The sequence below is a fragment of the Rhinolophus sinicus genome, chromosome 8 (assembly GCF_057876585.1).
Source record: "Rhinolophus sinicus isolate RSI-liver-muscle chromosome 8, RSI-T2T, whole genome shotgun sequence".
Classification (NCBI taxonomy): Eukaryota; Metazoa; Chordata; class Mammalia; order Chiroptera; family Rhinolophidae; genus Rhinolophus; species Rhinolophus sinicus.
Genome location: NC_142508.1, coordinates 72952150 through 72971024, shown reverse-complemented (window position 1 = coordinate 72971024; position 18875 = coordinate 72952150). Strand labels below are relative to the sequence as shown.

Sequence of the window (18875 nt, the reverse complement as noted above, 5' to 3'; positions counted from 1 at the left end):
CCTCTGTGTGCTCTGGGCCATGCCCCCACCCTCTGTGTGCGCCCTCAGCACAAGGCTTCAGGAAGCTGTGTGCACAGCCCAGGTGACAGACAGTGAGTCCGCCTCACAGGGCAGCTGGCTGTTCTCAGACAGTCTCAGGCATGTGACTGTGCTGTGCTCCGAGGTGACCTTCCCCTCTGCTCCTGCAGTGGACCCCGAGGCCCTGGTGCGGGAGGAGCAGGCCAGCACCATCTTCCAGTCAGAGCAGGGCAAGAAGACCATCGACATCTACTGGCTATTCGACGACGGAGGTCCGTGCCCCTGGGACACCCCCTCGCCTCCAAGCCATCTTTCCTCTGTGACTCTTTGTCCCTTAGCCTGCCCTTCCTGGACGCTCTGGACAAGGCCTCTGGTGGGACCCAGTGTCCACACATGGGATGGAGCCCCTGGACCCCCACTGGGCTTGGGGGACCCTGGCTGGGCGCCTCTCTTGACCTCCAGGATTTCAGCTGTAAAGTGGGGATTTTAGGGGAGGATCTGAGGTCAACATGAGATGGAACCTTCAGATTGGACAGGCCTTAGGGGTCACAGCACATGACATAAACAGGGGAAATGGGCTGGTGCACAGGAAAGCTTAGAAATTCTTCACTTCCCAAAGAAATGCGCTCTCTCCCATTTTTCTTAAAACGTATCAGTCTCAGCTTTACTGTTCTCACCTCTGATAGCATCCTAGACAGAGAGAAAATGTTTCTACTCCAATAGAATATGTCCTACGAATGATCGGTAATGTGACTGGGCACTTACTATATGCTTGACACTAAATGCTTTGCGTGGGTTAACCTAATGCAATCCCCAGGTAGGAACTATGATTAACCTTCTTTATAAATAAGGAAACTGAGGTACAGAGTGGTGAGTTAATTTGTCTAGGGTTACACAGTCGTAAGAGACAGCTGTCCTTGACCTTGTATAGAGAGATGATGGAGGGACAATAGCTCCCATCCACTGGTCAAATTTCAATCTTCAAAAAATGCCAGAGATCCTGATTTTCATGTGAAATTCCCCAATTATTAAATGCCAGCTCACTTCTTTAATAACATCATGCAGACCAAATAAACCCTGACCCCAGAGTGCTGTGTGTTGCTCTGGTTTAGTCAGCATGCTCATTATACAGATGGGTAAACTGAGGGCCAGAGAGGGGAAGGGGTGAGAGCGCACAGAGCACTCTACCCTGAGAGCATTTTCCTCTTGATTTATGGGGACCCTCCTTGCCAGGCCTCACCCTCCTCATCCCCTACCTTCTCCGCCGCAAGAAGAGATGGAGCAAATGCAAGATCCGAGTGTTCGTGGGGGGCCAGATCAACAGGATGGACCAGGAGAGGAAGGCGTAAGTGGGGAGCACTGGTGGGGACCAGGGCCATCCCAGCTCCCTTCAGTCTCCGCCCCCATCACAGGTGGCTCAGCTCTGTCCCGGTCACAACATGGTGAGGAAGTTCTGGAAAGGAGCAGGTTTCTGTCTGTTTCAGAAGTTGTGTTGGTGTCTTGTGCCCCTATAGGGGGGTGCAGACGCCCTAGTCCCAGCCATGACAGGGAGGGGTGTTAAATTTTAAAACCAGAAATCTGCTCAAGGAGATACCTGTGTGAAATGAAGGATGGAGAAGGCCCTTCCACTGGAGAAATGAGGCAGAGCTGAGAATGCTTGGGGCAACATCCCCCCATGCTTGGGTTGCCATGCCTGACGAGACAAGAGGTGCCTTTAGTGGCCAGGAGGTGGGACAGCAAATCCTACTGGATAAGCGACTTTTAATTCTCCTCCAACTGTGTTGCTGATTGTGCAGGAAAAGGGCTCTCTGCTCGGGAACCTATGCTAATATATCTAAGCAAGAGAGGGTGGGCCTGGCTGGGGGCGTGGCAGATGATGGCGTTCAGCCAGAAGTTAGTGACATTTTGGTTTATTTCCTTGGATTTTATTGGTTACCTCTTTCTGGCAAGAGAGGTTGGTTTTCTGTTTAAAGTTGTGGCATGAAATTTCCTGTTGAGATATATCTAAGCAAGAGTGTCAGTTGATTTGAGCTGGAAAGGAAGTAAATGGTTACGACCGGTACACAGGTGTAGAGGTGGCAAGAGTCAGGCAGGTGGCATATGTGTGCCTAAAACTGGGTAATTGTTGCTTCAGGGAAAGGTCAAGTAAGGTCGAAGGTGGTAGGATGGAGGCTTGCTAGTGCGGGCAGACAGGTTCAGGAAGATGGGGTAGCCACCCAAGGTGGTGCAGTTAATTAGCCAAAGAGAAAAAACTCTTCCCAGTCTCTAGTCAGGACCCCATGGCCTGTGCCACCCTAGTCCTATGCCAGGGCCACATCCCCACGACCCCCTCAGTCACCTCCTGTGCGCGTTCAGCACGACCCAACAACCTCATCTGGTTGCCCTCACCCCTGTTGAGAACTTCTCCACCGGAAGGCCCTTCTCAACAATGCCCAGCAAGGGATGCTTGGGAAAAGCAGCCGCCAGCTGCTCTGTGGTCGCCCAACTACAGATCAGCCTCAGCTTCCTGTTCCAGCGCCGAGTGGAAGCAGGGCTTAACAGGTTTAGTTTGGCTCAAGGCCATGGCACTGGGGGGCCATAGGGTGTCTACCATGTGAAGGTTGTGAAAGCTCCTCCGCCTCCCTCTGTCTCTTGACCAGGTCCTCCTCGTGACTTGGAAGCCAGGCCTGCATTGCCTTCTGCCCAGGCCCTGCCCAGGCCTGCCACCTCTGTGCTGCACACCAAACCGTCTGCCCACATCCCTGCTTTCCTAATTTCACTCCCAAGTTCAGGAATCAGCAGTGGCTTGATGGCCAGTCCCAGCCTGGTCCTTCCTCTCCCCCAACCCTTCACTGCTGCTGCTCCACCCCCTGCACCCCATGCCCTCACTCATTTGGACTTCCCTCCTCCCTGCCAACTAGAACGGGGGTATCCCCAAAGCTGTATCCCACTCAGGGATTCGCCACAATGGGGAGCTAAGACAAAGGCAGGTGTATTGTTTACAAAGCTCCTTGGGTGATTCAATGTGGACACCTTGCCTCACCCCCTTTGGCCTATAACAATCTTACCCACCATGCACCGTCCAGCCAGATTGCCTCCTCCTCTGTGAAGCCTTCCTAGACTGCTGCAAACCACAGTTGGCATTTTATTCCCCGTTGGATGCAAAGTCAGCGCCATCTGGCTTGTGACTCCTGGTTCTATACTTATCGCAAATGTGTTGTCTTTGCTTCCTCAGCCACCCTTAGATATCCTGTAGTTCGCCTTCCCATCCCTTAGACGCTTGTCTCTCAAAGTGCGGTCCATGGACCAGCAGCATCGAATCACCGGGACGCTTGTCAGAAATGCAGAATCCCGAGCACCATCCCAGACCAGCTGAGTCAGAATCTGCATTGTAACAAGATCAGATGTGCAGACCCGTTAAAATGGGAGGTGTGCTAATACAAAGATGGCCCCAAAGACTTGGGGAATAGTAGTCAATTACTTTTCCATGCCACTCGTCATCAGCTGACCTACCTTATCAATATTCGTTTATCATCTGCCCCCTCCCAGCTTAGAATGTAAACTCCATGAGGGCAGGATTTAATTTGTTTTGCTCACTGCCATGAAAATTAATTGAATGAATGAATGAATTTTTAAAAAATCTCTTGTCTTCCAGGATCGTTTCTCTGCTGAGCAAGTTCCGGCTGGGATTCCACGAAGTCCACGTTCTTCCCGACATCAACCAGAAGCCTCGGGCTGAGCAGTGAGTTCTCTGTATTGGGGGTTCCAGGCAGAAGGGCCAGCTGTGTGCCTGTCGCCCCTTTCTGGTGAGCCAAGGGCAGAGGCACTGTCCTTCCCGCCTCCTGCCTAGACTGGGCTCGTGGAAAGGAAGAGGAAGGGTCGGAGTTTGCAGCCGTTCAGTTTCATGTTTGTGTTTCTTCCTTTGCATATTAGAGCTCTGATCTTTGCCAGAAACACACCTGCGCTAGAGGCTGATGAAAGTTGACATTGATGCCTTTCTTAGACCAAGTGTTTTTAAGCTTTTACCGGTGAAGGTCATGGCTGTTCTGTCACTTGAGCAGAGGCTGGTGTTTCATCCACAAGATTCCCTCTGCCCTCATCCCCCCCCCACCCCACCACACACACAGAGACCTGGGGGACAAAGGGGTCTCTGGTTACATACTTTACAAGCCCAGGCTGCTGGCTACTCATAAAAGGCTGATTTTACCTCCAAAGGTAACTGGTGTTGTAAATTTTCACCAACCCCAGAGTGTTTTCAGAAAGTAGTGGTTCTCAAAACTTGGCATGCATCAGAGTCACCTGGAGTGCTTGTGAGAACACAGCTTGCTGGGTCCCACTTCCAAGATTCTGAGGCAGTAGGTCTGGGGTAGGGCCTGAGAACCTGCATTTCTAACAAGCTCTCAGTGCTGGTCCAGGCACCCCACTTTGAGAACCACCGCCTTAGAGACAATCTATGTGAAGTGCTTAACACAGTGCCCAGCCCAGAGTCAGTGTCCAATAAATGCTGGAGTTGTGGCTTTTGCCTACTCGCGTGTTTTCTGAGCTCTGCATTCTGATTTTTCTGTGCAAACTGCTTCCCTTGCCAGGCGTTGCCCAATTTAAGTTCCTGAAAAAGGAATGTGACTGGCCTAGCTTATCCCTTCCTGCCAGGCCAAGGTAGAAGTTCCTGGAAATCCTGTTTCTTGACTACCATTGGTACAGTTGGCCATGGCCGGGGGTGGCAGAGTCAAATGCACCAAAACAGCTGGAGGGCAGCTCCTTCTGCAGGGGCTGCAGCAAAGTCTCGTCGCCTCCATGGGCTGAAAGATACTGGAGCCTTTGGAAGATGCAAAGGCCCTGATGTTATATTAACACATTATAACATGGTGCATTACTCACCATGCACCATTCAGCCATGGTGGGTTTGGAGTGGGGAAAATGTTGACCTGTCTGGGCAAAAATGTCTCTCTCCCCCCATGCAAAGGCAGTGTGCAGACTTTACGCAAACCCTGGTGTGAACTGTAGCAATGGTGGGGTCATGTACTTTGCCCATGATTCAATTTCATATTCTTAAAATCAGATGCTTCCACTAGGATTTGCTTTATGGAAATCAATGTACGTACATGAGTTTTTCCAGGACTCTATCTCCTTCATAAAGGTTGGTCCTGGTCTCTTCCTCCTTTTCCCTTATGTCTCCCATTACCTGGAGAGGAAAGAAAATCAAGATGGGTAGAAAGGAACTATTTCATGGGGATGGTACATTGACTCCTACCATTTGCTCAGGGCTCTGCTTGGAGCTGCAGCGGCAGAGATGAGTCATCTGCAGCCTTGCCCTCCAGGGCTTACCCTGGCTCAGTGCAGGACGTCAAGAGCTATCAGAATAGCAGGGATGGACCAGAATGCAAACGAGAAGCGGGTTGTCTCTGTTGGTGGAGGAGCAAAGCCTTGAGAAAGGCCACCAACATAGAGAGATGGGGAAGACCTTCTGGGTGGGGAGGACGGGGCGGGGGGAGCACACAGACCCCAGCCGGCATCTCTTTTCTTTCAAACCACCTCCTTTGCCCCTGCTTCCGCCTGGACCATTTTCTCCCCTCCCTTGTCAAACTTCTCCAAAGAGGTGGTTCACTCTGTTGCCACTTCCTCCCCACCCTTCCTTCTCCGGCCTTCTCCAGCCCGGCTTCCACCCCACTCCTCCATTGAAATCACTCTGGCCAGCGTCATCGGTGACCTTTGCCCTGCACAGAGCCACGTCTGTGCTCACCTCTCTGCCTTTCAGCCATCCTTCTTGAAACATTTCTTCTTTTGGCTCCCACCATGCCACCCTCTACTGGTTTCATCCTACCTCAGTGGTCTTCTTTCAGTTTCCTTTGCTGCCTCTTCCATCTTTACCTAATACTCGTTGGCATCCTGGGGGTTCAGCCGTGGACCCTCTTCTCTTGAGAATCTCTGTCTAATAATGGAAGTGAGATCCCACAGAACACCCTTCCGCAGCTTCCCGTCTCACTCAGGACAAATAATGAAGGCCTGCCTGAGGCCTGACCCCTCAACCTGTCTGTCCCTGCCCCCCCCCCCACTCTCCCCTGCATGCACCTTGCTCCAGCCACACGGCTCCTCTGCTGCTCCTCGAGCAGACCAAGCACGCTTCTGCTCAGGTCCTATGCACCTTCCGTTCTGTTTGCTCCAGTACCTCTTGCTCTGTGCATGGCTGGCTTCGGAAGGACAGGAATCCTTTCGGTCCAGAGGCCTTCCCCACCCCTGTTAGTCCCCATCCCAGTGCCTTCATAAAATGCCTGACCCTATTTATCACTCAGCAGATCGTGCGCTCCATGAGGATGGGGGACGTTCTTAGGTTTGTTCACTGTTGTGTAGCACCAAGCCCGGCACAGAAGAGTGCTCAGTAAATACCTGGGAACAAGCGGGTGGGTGGAGGTGGGTCCCAGGTCAGTCGCTGTGGATGACTCCTGGAAGTACCATCAGTGCCAAGTTCAACACGGAAGCTGCTTTGATGTCAAGGGCAGTGTCAGAATGGGTTTCAGATGGAAAAGTATGTCCCTGTGGCACCCACCTCCATCTCCCTCTGGGGACCTTATTCCCCTGGAAACTGGGCCAACTCATCTGGTCTCACCTGCTCTCTCTGTTCCCAGCACCAAGAGGTTCGAGGACATGATTGCACCTTTCCGCCTGAATGATGGCTTCAAGGATGAGGCCACTATCAGCGAGATGAGGCGGGACTGCCCCTGGAAGATCTCGGATGAGGAGATTAACAAGAATAGAGTCAAGGTACAGGAGGGAGAAGGGCCTTACTGGGGTGGGCTGAGGGGGACAGGTGCTCTCCTGGATCAGGACCCGGAGCCCTTCTGTCCTGAGCTTCCTGCACACCCTCGGCCCCCCTCCCTCCCCTGCACCCGGCCTCTGAGGTATCCTCAAGCCACAAATGCTCAGTCTGACCAGTAACCACCTGCGGGTTGTGGAACTCAGAGCCGCCCTTGGCACGAGAGCCTGGTCCTCCGGCCCACTTTGAGTCACCCTGGCCATGGCGATGGCCTGCCTGGCGTCCTTCTCTCTCTCTTCCCGCATTCCTCTGTGCCCGGGACTCATGAAACAAGTGTTGAAGGCCAAGGTAGAATGTGTCCTGTGGGCCCACAAAGCTGCCTGGTCTTCTCCCCTGAGCCTGTAGACCCCAGCCCGGATGCGGCCCAAAGCCATGGCCGACCGTTCCCAGATGGCATCTCAGGGCTCTAATGAGAGCTGAATACAGTGGTGGCTGCTGTGGCCATTTTGTGGTAGAAAGAGCAGTTTGGGGAGCCAGGGGATCACAGTTCTGTTCTCTTTTGTCCCGGGTCAGTGGTTCTCCTCCAGGAGGCAATTTTGCCCCTCAGAGGACATTTGGCAACCCCTGGAGACATTTTTGGTTGTCACCACTGGAGGCTGGGATTGCTATTGTCACTTAGTGCATAGAGGTCTGGGAGGCTGCTAAACCAACAGCCCACAGGACAGTTCCCACAAAGAAAAACTCTTCCACCCAAAATGTCAGTAGTGTGAGGTCGGGAGCTCTGATCTAGCTTAACTCACTTGCCCTCAGTTTTCCATTCTCGCAAATGAGGTGTCCGTCCACTACCAGAACCTGAGTGTCAATCATTTCTGAACAATTTGGAGACAGGCCTTGGGGTAGGAGGGAGTCTCTCCCGCAGCCCAACCCCACACAAGCTTTGGGGAGTTTCCTGATCTGTCAGCCTTGAGGCCCCACCCCAGTGGGCAGGCACAGCTACCCGGCTCCTTGGAAAAAGCTGAATAAAGCATCTGTGCAAAGGTTCTCACGTACCTTGCTATGAAGTGGGAGGCGTGTGTGTCCCAGCCCTGTTCCACCGGACCCACCTTATCAAGCCTTCCCAGCCAGGCTTCCACTCTGTGCTTTTGTGTAGGTTACCTCACTCCAGCTTCCTGAAATTCCCCCGGATGTTCTCATACTCATTGTATAGAGGAAGACAGTGGCCCTCAGGAGTCATCATGCCTGGCTCAGGTTCTCTCTGTCAGCCCTCCCAACGGCACATAAGGTGCTCTGTCCCCCAAATGTCCTGCTGGTCATAGTAACAAGGTCAGGCGAGGACAACCAAGGAGGGCTTCACAGGGAGGTGAGCTTGGCACTCACTTACTATGAGGGTCCCCTTCCTTCTCGGAGGCAGGAGAGTCTATGATAATTGAGAGAGAACAATGCACACATCCTGTTAGAAATGTTGAAAGAGGCCCCTGGGCTTGGCAGGGACTGTTCCCAAGGATTTGGAAAGTGACCATGTGGTTTTTCCTCACCCCAGTCTCTGCGGCAGGTGAGGCTCAATGAGATTCTGTTGGATTACTCCCGGGACGCTGCTCTCGTCGTCATGTAAGTAGCGCCGGGTCAGAGGAGAAGCCCGTCCCAGAGGCCAAGGGTGGCAGCTCTGGGAGAGGGTGGCCACCGGCTGGGGACCTGCACCTTCCCCTGTGAGACAGAAAGGCCCAAAGTGCAGATAAACACAACCCCGGTGGCTTTTCAGCACATCCAGGGCCTGCGTCTGCCTCACTTTCTCACCTGAGAGCTGTTAAACAAAAATGTGAACTTCCATGGCTGAAAGCCATTTCAAAAGAAAAAGGTTATTGGACCATTGATAGCAAAAAAAAAAAAAAAAAAAAGAAGGAAAAGAAAAGAAGATCAGATCCTGGGGCATGGAGTCTAAACTGCCAGCAGCAGTGGCAAAGCCAGCACGTCCGGGGCCTGGAGTTGCTGAGTGTTTTGTACGTCACATAGTGGGGAGAGAGGTGTACACTGTTTTGAAAGAATCCACACTGGCTTTAGACAAAGGGGGTGGGAAAAGGTGAAGCGAGGCACAGAGTCCACAGGGAAGCAGCGTCACTCCTGCGGTCGGCTGTGGGCAGCGGATTGGAAAGTTCATCTGCAAATGAGCAGAAGCTCCTGGGGCTTGGTGGCGCCTGGCTGTTTCCTCTTTTAGATAATCATGCAACTGGCCTCCTGGAAGTTAATCCCAAATTCCAATATACACTCAGGGGTGGGGGCAGTCTTTTGTTGGTTTTGCCCTGCAGTTGTTCACTGACTAACCCCTTCTTGTCTCTTCCTTGGACTCTCTGGCCTGCTCTCCTTTCATTTAGGACATCCTAGAATGTTCTCCTTGTCAGTGCCAGCTGGCAGAGGTCGAGGGTCTCACATGTCCCAGGCCTCACCGACGTCGCGCACCACTGCTTTCCCCTTATTTGTCACCTTTTCCTGGGCTTCTCAAAGGGGACCCAGATCATTCCAGAAGAAAATCGATTCCTAGTTGTTTGGGAATCACCCGCCCTCTTGGGCCGTTGGTCACCCACAGTTGATGTGGGTGTCAAGCCTGGCGTCCCCAGCTCAGCTGCTCCAGGCTGCGCGCCTGCCCGAGACTCAGGCTTCCAAAGCTGCTGCCTGTGTCCCGTAATGAGCCGCCGTTGGTGGGTATTGGCCAAGGCTGAGGGAGTGGAAGGTGGCAGTGGCACAGAGAGTGTCTCGCAGTGGCTCTACTCTCTCAGAGGCCAGGAGGGAGAATATGGCAGCAGTGCCTGCGTCCCCTCTCCCAGAGAGGCCAGCTGAGAGGGAAAGGGAGCAAACACTGGCCTTTCTTACATTTCCTGGGGCTAGTCACCTGGGAATTGCACAGGACAGCCAAGAAGCCTGCGGAACCTGTTTTTTTCCTACCCTGAAACCAGGACAGAGCACACAATTTGTGAGGCCCGCTGCGAAATGAAAATGTGGGGCCCCTTGTTCAAAACTTATTAAGAATGTCAAGAGGGTGACAGCAGAGCAGTAAACCCAGACTGGGGCCCTTCTAAGTACAGGGTTGTACAGATGTGCAGCTTGCATGCTTTGGAGCTGGCTCTGCCTGAAACTGCTTCCTGTTGTTTTTCAAAGATTTTATTGGGGAAGGGGAACAAGACTTTATTGGGGAACAGTGTGTACTTCCAGGCCTTTTTTCCAAGTCAAGTTGTTGTCCTTTCAGTCTTAGTTGTGGAGGGTGCTGTTCAGCTTCAAGTTGTTGTCCTTTCAGTCTTAGTTGTGGAGGGTGCAGCTCAGCTCCAGGTCCAGTTGCCGTTGCTAGTTGCAGGGGCGCTGCCCACCATCCCTTGCAGGAGTTGAGGAATCAGAAACTGGCAACCTTGTGGTTGAGAGCCCACTGGCCCATGTGGGAATTGAACCGGCAGCCTTCGGAGCTAGGAGCATGGATCTCTAACCACCTGAGCCACCGGGCCAGCCCTCCTGTGGCTTTTAAGGAGATCATGTTTTGTACAAAGAAAATACTTCATGTTTTCTTTGCTGTGGAAACTGTGATAAGGAAAAGGGCTGGATTTAGCTCCAAGTCTCTGGCCAATACCCTGCAGAGAATGTCCCTAGTTCAAGGTTGGCCTGGGGAAGACTGGGTCAGCATGCAAGGCAGTGGACCAGCTCATCCTGGGATGACTCCCCTGCCCTTCCTTAGGTGAGGTACCTGGGAGTACCACCTGGGGTGCGTGGACGTGCCACACCACCTCCTCACGAGTGCCATCTCTGTTCACAGTAGGCTTTCATTTTTTTGCTGCTATTAGCCCACTGTGTGACCTTGGGCACGTAACCCTACTTCTCTGAGCCTCAGTTTCCCTGATTATAGAAAAGAGTTAAACTAGATTCTCTTTCCCCCTAACATGTTATGATTCTAATTTTCTTTGCCACTATAATGAGTCAGGATCTCAAGACATAAGAGGAGGAATTTCATCTTGGGAGATGACCACCTATTGGTACGTCTCCCCTTCCACTCCCCCACCCCGCAGACTTCATTGGGAAAGCCAAAGGCTGCCCACCAGCCTTTGTGGGATTAGCTGATACAAATGACAATGAGCCCAAGTCACCTTAGAGGAGAGGCCTGCACACAGCGTCCCCACCCCATGGTGGCAGCTACAGCTGTTGCCCAAAGGGCACTGGCTGTTGGGCCAACCCCTCTGGGAGGGAGGGCATGGCAGCTGCATTTTTGCATCACTAATCTCCAACCCGAGATTGCTGACTCCCACCACCCCCTACTTCTAAAAGTTCACTTTGAGGTCACCTTCATGAGAACAGGAGACTGTGGAAAATGGCAAATTCCTCCATTCCTTCCAGATCAGGGTCTGGGGTAGAGTCCAGAAACTTGCATTCCAGAAATTCTGAGGAAACAAAAGTCCTCCCAAGCATCGGTGACAAGACAAAACGACATTTGCCAGCATTTTGGAGAGCATACCAGAACCATTTTCTAGAGAAGGCTGGAGGCAGAATTTGGTCGTTGGCTGCTTACTATTCAGCAGTTTATCTGATTAATGGCAAGTTTGAGTTCAGCTTAACTTGCACAGCTGATAAACCAGCCTTGTAACCAGCCCCACAAGCTTTGCCTGAATTAACAACCTTATTTCTGGTCTTATTTTGGGGTCTAGATCACTCTTTGTTCTCTAAAGACTTCCTCCTCAACACCAAATAGTAATAATCAAAATAACAATCATCCACGTTGCGTTTTATTGATTGAGCCTCTCTGACACTCAAGACATTGGGCCTTGTTCATTTTCAAAACTCTATCAAGTGATTCTATTTTTTACCCCTCCCCCCCACCTTTGGAGATGAGGAAATTGAGTCTCAGAGGAGTTAGCAGCCTGCCCAGGATATCACAGCTGTTGAGCCGTGATGGGGTTTTGAAGCTGTGGCGAAGGTTCTGACACAGGGTTACAATTTGCATCTCGGTTAGATCCCAGGCTGCTTTTCTTTGGAGCTAAGCGATGCAGTTCTGGACAAAAAGTTCCTTTGTGCTGGAGTGGCTTTATTTCTAAAGATGAGTAGCTTAAAGCACACACACCCTGTGAGCAGGAGTGGAGAGTTGTTGGCTGGCGCTGGGGGTGAGTGGCAAGGGCGCCTGTCCAAGGTGGACAGGCTCTGCTGGGGGAGGGAATTTTATACTGAAGCTTAAAAGGCCACAGCAGGAGTGAGGGGTGTCTCCGGCCCCTGATAATGCAGCCACCAGTCCTCTTGTGACCTTGCAAATTTTTGAATTCAGTCCCTGAAAATGATGTAGTAGTTACCAGAGGGCGTTATCAGCCTTTGGCATAACTGTTAAATCAGGAAGTTTGGTTTCAATGTACCCACTTCCTTTTCCCCTGGAAAGTCACCAGACACAAACACATTCTAACTAAGGAGACACTCACTTAATGAAATGTCCTCACCTGCCTTCCCCAATCCTGAGGTCCTTGCTTTTTAAAGGAGGGTAGTGTTGTCCCAAGTGAAGCTTTGAGGATGGAATTTTAAATAAGGGGTAGCTGTTTCGGGACCCCAATTCACCTTCTCTGAGGAGGTGGGGGTTGCAGTGAGCAGAGGCAGCTGGGGCGGGGGATCTGAGGATGTTGGTTCGAGTCCCAGCTCTGCCACTCACCAGCTTGGTTGTCTCATGTGGTAAATAATGACAAGTGATAAGGGTACTGAAGTGCTTGCTAGGTGCCAGACAAGCACACAAACCCTTTGGTGTGCTTGTCTTCTGCGGAGCTCACGAACATGCTAGGAGGGAACTATGTGCGCCCTCCCTTTACAGAAGAAAAAACTAAGACTCAGGGACAATGAGCCATCTGCCAAAGCCACAGGGCTGAGGAAGTGGTGACGCGACAACTCATATGGCTGCTCTGACGCTATTGCCATGTTCTAAAGCCCAGTGCCACACAGCACCCTCCTTTCTGCCTGGGTTCCCCCAGCTGGGGGAGAGGGCGGTGCGGGGGCCCTGCCCTTTCCCTAGGGTTGCTTTTAGGTTCAGGAGAAATAATACCTGTGGATGTACTTTGGGAAATCAAAGTACAGGCCCATGTCGGGTGCTGGTGCCCCACCTTCCTGTAACTCCAGCTGGCTTTGTGAGATGCTGGCTTCTCTCTGAGCCAAGAGCAGGGCAGCTGTGGTTACTGCGATGCATTTTTGGAATCTCAAGATGGTGGAAAAGTCACTGCCTGAAACAGCCATGGGAATATGGCGGGACAGCCTCCCCAAGGCATCTCGTTATTTGCACAGCGTTGCAGGTCAGGCAAGGGGCCCTCCCAAGGCAAGGGCAGAGACCTGCTCCAAGGGCCTTACACACAGGCCAGGCGGCAGGACAAGGGTACTCAGCTGAACCGGGGGAACATATCATGTGTGGCCCCTGGCAGGTGTGTGGCTGGAGAGGCAAGGCTGGCTTGCTTCATTCGCGTGGCCTGATGGGTGGGTCACCCACTTAACACCCCAACTGTGTCAGACTGTGTCCTAGGCATGGGGGAAAGGGTGGCGAACAAGACAGACCTGGCCTGCTTGTGAGTGAACATACGTGTTAGTTGAAGGAGACAGACAACAAATAAATGAAAAGAGGATTTTGAGAGTGTGAAATGCTGTGAAGACCATAAAACAGGGTGATATGATCGAGAGAGAGGGGAGGCCTTCTCTGGAGGGGGTGATGAGAGAAGGAGGTGCACTTGAGCCAAGATCTGAGTAATTCAAAGGAGCCAACCAGGTGAAGAGCTGGAGGCGCTGCCTTCTGGCTGGAGAAAGATCAGGTGCAAAGGCCCTGGGGCAGGACCAAGCTTGCCAATTTTTCAGGGATAGGAAGAAAGCCACGGCAGCTGTAGGGGTGTGGAGAAGGCTGAGGGTGGTAGGGGGTGAGGCTGGGGAGGCTGGTAGGGGCCAGATCACGGGGGCCTCCCTCCAGGCCATGGCTGTGCTCAGAAATGTTTTGTGGCTGAAGGTACGTTTGGAACCATGCTTTTAAGCAAGAGGTCATTCTTAGGGTGTCTGGGAAGAAGTGGCTCTGAAAGGGTCACTCAACAGAGTTGTTGTTCAGAAAGCAAACCATGAGCTGGGCTGTGGGAGGAAGGCCACTCGGTAATTGCTCGCCTGCCTCTTCTTCCTGTGTCGCAGCACCTTGCCCATAGGGAGGAAGGGGAAGTGCCCGAGCTCGCTGTACATGGCCTGGCTGGAGACACTGTCCCAGGACCTCAGACCTCCGGTCGTCCTGATCCGAGGAAACCAGGAAAACGTGCTCACCTTTTACTGCCAGTAACTCCAAGCTTGGCCAGGCCCGCCCGAAGCCAAGGGTGCGTGGGACGTCCACCTGTCCGCGGGATGAGACTCATGCATGCCCTGTTGCCCTTTAAGCAGGAGCCTCTGGTGACCCAATTGAGAAAGCTGATAGATTTCCAAACTTGGGTTGGACCCCACTCCCATTGAACGCATCCTCTGGGCTTTGTTTTATGGGCTGGAGAAGCAGCATTTGACGTTGTGTGGAAAATGCTCTGGCATTCCTTTCATTTTCTTTTGATCTTGATTACAACGAATTAAGATCCTAGTCTTTGATTTATATAAAAGTGTAAGTCAGAGTTGCTGGGTGTGTATCTTAGCAGTTTCTACACACTTCCCTGGAGTACTTCCTCACCATGCCTCCCTCCTCCTCAGGCCAGGAGAAGGGGTGCCCCCTGCAACACACACACACACACACACACACACACACACACACACACACACACCCCAGAAACCCTTACAGGAGGAATGCAGGGTTCTTGGAACCTCCATAATAATGCAAATTTCTTGAACCACGTCTCACTCTCTTCACTTTCAGTAATAATGTGTCTTCAGTGTTTTGGCTGGTTCTCTGGTAGACCAGGGACTTTCTAACTTTTTTGTGCTGCAACCCACAGTAAGAAATATATTTTATATTGAGACTTAGAGCAAACACACACTGAAACAAAAATGTCACAAAGCGATCGGTATCATTACTATGGGCAACACGCGCTGATATTTCCTGTTCTCGCTCTTTTTCTCCTTTGAATTTTGGTTGCAATCCACTAAAATGAGCATGGGTAGTGACCCATGGTGTGAAAACTACAGCTTAGACTTTCCTTTGTGCCTTTCTCTCCTGCGCAGCAGGGAGTCCCGCTGATGTGGAGAAAGGCCCTGATGGGCCTCACTGTCATTTCTCCCTCATCCCAAGGGAAGAAAACGAACTAAAAAAACACTCAAGGAGGCATATTAATGCTACGAAAGAGCTTCAAAGGAGGGACAAGATTTAGGGAGTCTCTTGGAAGGGTGTTCAATTTCAGATTTGGTTGGGGATAGAGGATGGAGGTTTGGTGCGTCAGGAATGGAGAAGGCAGAGAGGGGGTATAAAGATGTCAAGACTGGGCAAAGAATCAGAGAGCTCCATCCCCAGCTCAAGGCTGGGTGAAAGGACAGGGGAGAAGAAGCCACTGGTAAGAGGTAGAAACACAGCAAGTGGCAGAGGGGGCTGTGGAGTGGGTGTCGTAAGATGGGGGTCAGAGTTGAGAGAGAACCTGAGGAAGATGGCCCTTGCTCATGTAAAGGTTTCGGGTTCCTATAGATTGAACACCCCCAGAGAGCTTGCACCAACCAAGCTTGGATGCAAGAGCAGAAAGAACATTAAGAGGTGTCAGTGCCGATGGGTGAGGCTCCCTGAAAGGACATTTTAGCTCTAGACTTACCCATGCAACACAAGGGTAAGTCGTTGGCAGACACAGCTGGTGGGGCCTTTTCCAGTAGCACAGGGGTGGCTGAAGGAACCAGGCATCTTTGAATCTTGTCAGCCCCCTCCAAGCCCACTGAAGCGCCCACCTAGTCATAAAGGCAAAAATCTCTTTCTAAGGGTTAGGACCCAAAGCACATCAGCATTTAATGGGCCATGCCACTGCATCGGTCAAAGGCCCTGGGCCCCAGGGTGTCACAAGCCCCACTGCTCTCTGTGCTCATCAGGACGAGCTGAGAGACTCAGAGCCTGGCTGAGTTCATTGGGGATGGCTCATCTGCTCCCCAGGGACCTCAGAAGGGGGTCTGCCTCTGAGCCATTCAGTGGACCTGGGACCAACCCTTCCCCTCCCCCAACTCAATCAGGGAATGCTTGCCTTTCTAAAACCACATGGAAAGCCATTTCCTGGCATATGAGTGCTCCCTTTCCAGACCTCTGGGAGACCTTGATCCAAGAACAGAAAATGCTTTGGCTTCGGGCATTTAAAACAAAAAACACAAATTTTTCACTATGTTGGAAACTGAGTTTTTCTTTCTTGGAAACTGAATGTTTAACAATGATTATAGCTTTGGAAAAAAAAGAGTTAACAGTGAGGACAAAACAATGAAATGAATAAAAAATATATTCATTCAGTCAACAGAATTTATTTGTGTAGGAACACATTGCTTTTCAGCTCTGCTGAGTGTTTTTGGAAAAAACTAACTGCGCTGTTTTTTCAACCCTGGATTGAACTTTTCTCTGAGCTTCCGCTGGTTCTGTAAATTATGTGGCTAGATTTCTACATGAATATTTTCAGGAGACACTTATTTTCCCTTTGCTTCTCTTACGTGTGTGCACTCACAGGGAACCCATTTTCTTTAATTTTTATAAAGGTCTCCCAGTATTTTCAATCTTGCCTCAAACTGAGAGGTGGAAAGGTTGAGTGGAAAGAGCCACTGGGTAACGACCAGGAGAACCAGATTTGAGATTGTCTCCCCCCAAAACTGGCTGTGTGACCTCAGATACACCCTTTATCCTCTCTGGGCGTCAGTGTATGAAATGAAACAATTGGACCAGAACAGGTGTCACTAGCCAGCTGGCCAGCTGGTGACTGAGTTTGGCCCATGCACGGCTGGTCGATATTGTGGGTGCTGGGGGTGGGGTGGAGAACACGTTCTTCAGTCGCCCCACCCCTTCGCACACCCTTCCCTACTGCCCTCCTGTGTGATCAGGGGCTCTGAAAGGCTCTCCAAGTCATTGCTGGGCCTATTGGGCATGAGGACAGTAAGACATTTCAGTCCATGGTGTGTCTCTCTCTGCCCTGGGTGATAAAATACTCTGTGTTCATGAGTTTCAGTGGTGGGAAGTATTATCCGTGTCGTCGTCCTTTTGTACTGTGCGTGGAAAACCTGACCCTCAGAGGGGTGGGTCATCAGGGCCAGAGCCCGGCCCCAGCCAGCAGCCACACCTGCCACGGCAGCCGGCACTCCTCACTTATCCCCCCTGGATCCACTGCCCAGTTAGCTCCCAATTTTCCCCTCCAAATTTCCTGTCCTCCTTTAGTTCCTGCCCAGACTTGTGCCCTCACAGTAAGTACAGTACAGCCCATTTTTCATCCAGTAGGCTCTCTGAGCTCCACCTCCCAGGCAGAAAGCTGTGGCCTCACAAGTACATGGAAAGCCCTGTTTGGACTGGAATCCCCTTTACTTACCTGCCTGCCCTCTCTTGTGTAGCAAGGGAGAAGTGAGTTTCACAGGAATGAGACCAGCTGGAATGTTCCAGAAGAACCACCTGGCTGGAAGGCCCCCAAGCACATGCAAAGCAGCCAGGTTTCGCTTGTAGCTCTATATAGCTCAAGATATCAGAAAAAAATGCTGCCAATTTCAAAAGCGGTCACCAAAATGGGGCCCAGGAAAGCCCAGCCTTTGTCTTTATTGTAATTCCCCACTTGAAGTGAGGATTAATCCTGTGACCGAAAGCTGACGCACACCCACACCCACACCATACGCGCCCTTCCTGAAAGGGAGCCACAACAAATTTAGTTCCTAAAAATACCATGTGGAGAGAGCCTTGAGAAGAACCACCTGGCTGGGAGGCCCGACAGCAGAATGTCACACAGATGAATTACAGTGGCAAGAAAGGACAAATGATTTTCATGTCAGCTTGTAAGAGAGTCACAGAATAAAACGGCGGATGTTCAAGTGCCCAGTCTTGGAAAAAGGTGGGGTTGGTGAATGTGAGGAGGTTTGGGGAAACAGGGCAAAGTGCAGGGGGAGGGGGCTGGAGACTGTTCCCAAAGCACCAGCCCCCGGCAGGAGTTCCTGCAGACCTGAGTGATTGGTGTGGCCTCGGGCGGGAAACACTGACCTGACCAGGTCAAAGATGAGAGGGTCAGAGGGATGAGTGGACATGTCTGGAGGGCTGGTTAAGAGGAGAAAACCGGAGTTGAATGGGGGGCTGAGCAAGCAGGATTAAATTCATGGAGAACATTTAAAATCCCACCATTTTTACAAGAATGTTCTTGTAAACGATTTCTATAGTCTTAAGCATCTATTCCTAGGTGCTAGGCCTAGTCTAAAACCAGCTTGGGGAAGCTGGGTGTTTCGCTTAGGGTAAAAAAGAAACTAACACACAATCAAAATTCTACGTAGAGTACAGGAAAGATTCTGTGCTCATGAAAAGATACCATTTACTTTAAGTAAATGAATTTTTTTTTTCTCTTTAAAGTAAAATGCTGGCCTGCAATTGGATTATTTAGACGAGGGAGGACAGGTAGCTGTGATGGGGAAATGTGGGCTCTGAGCGTCCCTGTGTTACCAAGCCCCTTTCTTTCCTGCTTTATTTCTGCAATGTCTTTTTTTTTTTTTTTCACTTTTTCTTTTTTGGGCAATTCTAGCGCTGGTCTACATTTCCTCTTAAAGTCGGTTCTCCTGGCCCCAAGTCTCTCCCACTCAAACCCAGACTCTGTAATGATGCAAATCCATGCTGATTCTGATTGTGTCCCATCTGCTGGTCAAACACCTCCCATTGCCCACAAATAAGGCCCAAACGCTCAGGGGTGACCATGCAAAGTCTTTCCTGAGCTGGTCCCAAGAATTCTTTCTAGTCTTACCTCTCACCGACATCATCGTTATTTAAAAATACAATGTGTACTTACTGTCACACTTGACCAGTCATTTCCAAACCTGGCCCTTGAACCAGTACCAACCTGGATGCATCAGGCCCTGTTTGGTAGGCTTGAAATGGGACCCAGACACCCATCTTATTATTTTTTACACATTTAGTTCGGGTATAATGTATACCTAGCAAAATGCACAAATCTTAAGTGTACAGCTTGATCCATTTTGACAAATGCCTACGCCTGTGTAACCCGCA

The 18875-nt window shown here is 51.1% G+C and overlaps 1 protein-coding gene across 2 annotated transcripts in view; it reads left to right on the top strand.

Moving 5' to 3' along the window:
- Positions 1-16163, top strand: part of SLC12A3 (solute carrier family 12 member 3) — a 34370-nt gene extending 18207 nt beyond the window's left edge. For both annotated transcript variants that reach the window (XM_019754131.3, XM_019754120.3), the window contains exons 21-26: positions 189-290; positions 1252-1363; positions 3653-3739; positions 6621-6756; positions 8289-8356; positions 13904-16163. In XM_019754131.3, the coding sequence (XP_019609690.3) occupies positions 189-290; positions 1252-1363; positions 3653-3739; positions 6621-6756; positions 8289-8356; positions 13904-14045 (647 nt within the window). In that variant the 3' untranslated portion in view covers positions 14046-16163. The remainder of the gene's footprint in view (positions 1-188; positions 291-1251; positions 1364-3652; positions 3740-6620; positions 6757-8288; positions 8357-13903) is intronic.
- The last annotated feature ends 2712 nt before the right edge of the window (positions 16164-18875 follow it).